Raw genomic sequence first — 3,634 nt, 5'->3', positions numbered from 1 at the left:
CCTGCCTCTATACCGAGGTCTTATAACTTTACCTGCCTCTATCCCGAGGTCTTTTAACTTTGCCTGCCTCTATACCGAGGTCTTGTGAATAACCCTGCCTCTATACTGAGGTCTTATGAATAACCCTGCCTCTATACCGAGGTCTTACATTATGAACAGTGTCTCTTACCTTCTGAGACTTTACCAGCCGGATGCCCTGGAGTGCTAGAGTTCTGGCTGCTCTTGACGCAGAAGAAGGTTCCCCGTATGGGCCACCACTTGTCGCACAACTGACGACTCCGGAGACGGTCTTCTCTTCAGCACTTTATTTCCCCAGGCTATGTTACAGAAGTTCTTCCCCCTTTCCCTTTCCCCGGGGCCTTATAAAGGGCCCCTAGCCAATCAGATCATTGTCCACGTGCACGGAAGCCAGTCCTCGAAAGAGGATTGGTTGCATGTGGTGTTCCCGTGCTCTCCACGCTCCCCACTGCCCTATTTCCATAAAGTTGTTTACTGCTTTGAGCGCTCAGCGGGCTTCCGTTGAGCGCCATTTTGAAATAGGTGCTGAGGGCGATGGACGGGGGCGCTCCACACTCCCTCTCTGTCTCTGGTAAGCTCACTCACCCCCTGGCCCAAAAGAATGAGGGAAAATGGAAGTGAAAACACTCCTAATGGGACATAGTCACACCACAATCATTTTTCTGTCTCTCTTTCCCATCAGGATTTTGAGCATGTATGTACATATTCCCATCATGTTTTTCAAGTCAACAGGGCTGTGACTTAGACCAGCTGGCCATGTAGGATCCAGCTCCCTTAACCACTAGGCCATCCTAGTGGGACCATCCTGTATGTAGGGATTTTAGGTTTTTTTGTTTGTTTGTTTTTTAATTAACTAAAGGGTGTGCATGCTCTCCAGATAGAGAGAGGGAGAGAAAGTGAGAAAGAACCTCCGGAGAGGGATGGCCATGCCACAATCCTTTCTCCATTCTCCTCTCAGGATTTTGGGCATGTCAGCACATGCACTTGGTGTGTTTTTCAAGTCTCTGGGACCAGAACTCAGACTGTGCAGTTGGCCATGTGGAATCCAGCCACCTTAACCACCACACTGCCAGCTGGCTCCAGAGTTTCAAATGTTTTTACACTAAAATAAACTCGTACTTTAGTTCCATTTTCCCACAAGCTTGCCTCATACAAGTTTATCATTTTTAAATAGGGCTTTACATATTTCTTTCTGATCCAGGTGTCTTTTATTTCTTGTCCTGTACTAGAACTTCCAGCAAAATGTTGAATAGAAGTATAAAAGCTGACCTTAGGAGCAAAGCTTTCAGTCTTTTACTGTTAAGTATGATATTAGCCAGTGGTTTTTCATAGATGTCCTTTATCAGTTTAGTAGCATTCTCTTCTGTTCCTAGTTTGTTGAGTTTTGTCATGACATGACATTCTCTTCTGTTCCTAGTTTGTTGAGTTTTGTCATGAATTTAGTTGAATGATTTTTTGCATTGACTGAAATGATCATGTGGTTTTTGTCCTTTATGCTATTGATTTTCTTTAGCTACTTTTGTATTTCCGAGATAAATTCCAGTTGGTCATGGTTTATCATTCTTTTCATATGTTGATGGATTCAGTTTGCTATGATTTTGTTAAGAATTTTTTCATTTCTGTTACTAAGGAATATTTGTCTATGTTTTTTCTTTTGTGATCTTTATCTACTTTTGTATCAGTAATACTAGTCTCATAAAGTAAGTTAGAAAATGTTCCCTTCTGTGGGACTAGCAATTAGCATAATGGCTATGTCACAGAACTCCCACATAGTTGACTGTGGTTCAAGTCCTGGACCCGGTGGCTTAAACTCACTCCAGTCGCGTGTGTGTGCGTGCTCAAGATCCTGAGAGGAGAATAGAGGAGAAGGGATTGCAGTATGGCCATGCCCCCTGGGGGGTGATTTCTTGATTTCTATTTCTATGTCTCTCCCTGTCTTTCTGACGAGCACACATGCCCTATAGCAAAAAAAAAATAAAATAAAAAAAAGGAAAAGAAAAGAAAAGAAAATGTTCCCTCCGCTTATACTTTCTGGAAAAGTTTGTGGAGGATTGTCGTCAGTTATTCTTTTGGAGAGGTATGACCATGCTGCAATCCCTTCTCCTCCATTGTCCTCTCGGGATCTTGGGCACACACACACACTTGCCCGGTGTGAGTTTAAGCCACTGGATCTGGGACTCGAACCGCAGTCAACTACGTGAGAATCCAGCGATACAGCCATTACGCTAACTGCTGGTCCTGCGGTTGGTTATTCTTTAAATATTTGGTAAAATTCGCCATGAAGCCACATGGTCTTGGTTTTTGCTTTGTGGGAATTTTTTTTTTTTTTTGAGAGGTTTTCGCTATAGGGCGCGTGCACTCGCCAGACAGAGAGAGACATAGAGACAGAAAGCGAGAAACTACCCCCCAGGGGGGATGGTCATGCCGCAATCCCTTCTCCTCCATTCTCCTCTTGGGATCTTGGGCACGCACGCACACGCACCCAGCGTGAGTTTAAGCCACTGGATCCGGGACGCAAACCGCGGGTCAACTACATAGGAGTCCAGTGACATAGCCATTATGCCAACTGCTGGTTTCCTGTGGGAAATTTTTGATTACTAATTTAATCTCTTTGTTATAGGTCTGCTTAGATGTTCTGATTCTTCTCAAGTCAGGTTTGATAGTTTGTATCTTTTTTGAAATTGTTTCATCTAGGTCATCTAATTTTTTTGTATTATATATTACTTTTTAACACTGACAATTTTTATAGACTATTTTTCAAACTTTCTGCTGAAGATCTACCTTTCTATATTTGGCTCAACTCAAAATTGTTTCATTATATGTCATACATATATGTTATATATGAAAGCAGCACATTGGAAAAATGATCTTTTTTAATTTAAAAAGTCACAGTCTCTTAATATTTTATATTTTGTCTTTTAGGATTGTGTATTCATCAAACAGAAATATAAAAAACTATGAAGATGAAATTCTTAGAAAAAAGTTACTGGAGAATGGAATACCACAACAGAAACTTGACTTCAATTTTCAAAAATGTAAAAAGTCGTCTGATTGTGCTCTTCAGAAGCGTGAAATTCAAGAGAATATCAGTGAGAGAGATGACAGTTTAATTTCCAATGGTGAGGTGTTTTTTTTCCTAGATTTTTATAAAGTGATATAGCCATGAAAGTTATTCTGATATAGTTAGAGAGACACTTCAAAATTGCACTCTACTGATTAAAAAAATATATATATATGAGGAGTGCCGGCAGATGGCATGGTGGTTAAAGGCCCTGGATTCCCATATGGCCGACTGCAGTTCTCGTCCAGGACCAGGCAGCTTGCTTTCACACTTTCCCTTTCTCTCTGTCTCTGTCTCTGTCTGGTCAAAATTTAAAATAATAATAACAAATGGAATTAAATAAATGAATAATTCTTTTGAAAAAATTAAATAAATGTGAAGAAATGAAAATATTGTACCAGTTGGTTAACTCCCAGTTTTCCCATTAATTAGAGATAAGTTTGTTATTAATACATCCATACGTAATCCTCAATTCTTATTTTAACCACACAAACCTCTAACATGTCCTTGTCTTTATTTAATCTATTAGGTTCAGGAAAGGCATGCTGCATTCCT

At 40.5% G+C, this 3,634-nt stretch overlaps 1 protein-coding gene across 3 annotated transcripts in view; it reads left to right on the top strand.

Moving 5' to 3' along the window:
- BTBD8 (BTB domain containing 8) overlaps window positions 1-3,634 on the top strand; it is a 110,270-nt gene that overhangs the window by 31,352 nt on the left and 75,284 nt on the right. For all 3 annotated transcript variants that reach the window (XM_006140153.3, XM_027770471.1, XM_027770478.1), the window contains exon 3: window positions 2,941-3,137. In XM_006140153.3, the coding sequence (XP_006140215.1) occupies window positions 2,941-3,137 (197 nt within the window). The remainder of the gene's footprint in view (window positions 1-2,940; window positions 3,138-3,634) is intronic.

The sequence above is a fragment of the Tupaia chinensis genome, unplaced genomic scaffold (assembly GCF_000334495.1).
Source record: "Tupaia chinensis unplaced genomic scaffold, TupChi_1.0 Scaffold000023_1, whole genome shotgun sequence".
In the NCBI taxonomy this organism is placed as follows: Eukaryota; Metazoa; Chordata; class Mammalia; order Scandentia; family Tupaiidae; genus Tupaia; species Tupaia belangeri.
The sequence above is the reverse complement of the archived record's forward strand: the minus strand, read 5'-3'. Positions and strand labels throughout refer to the sequence as shown.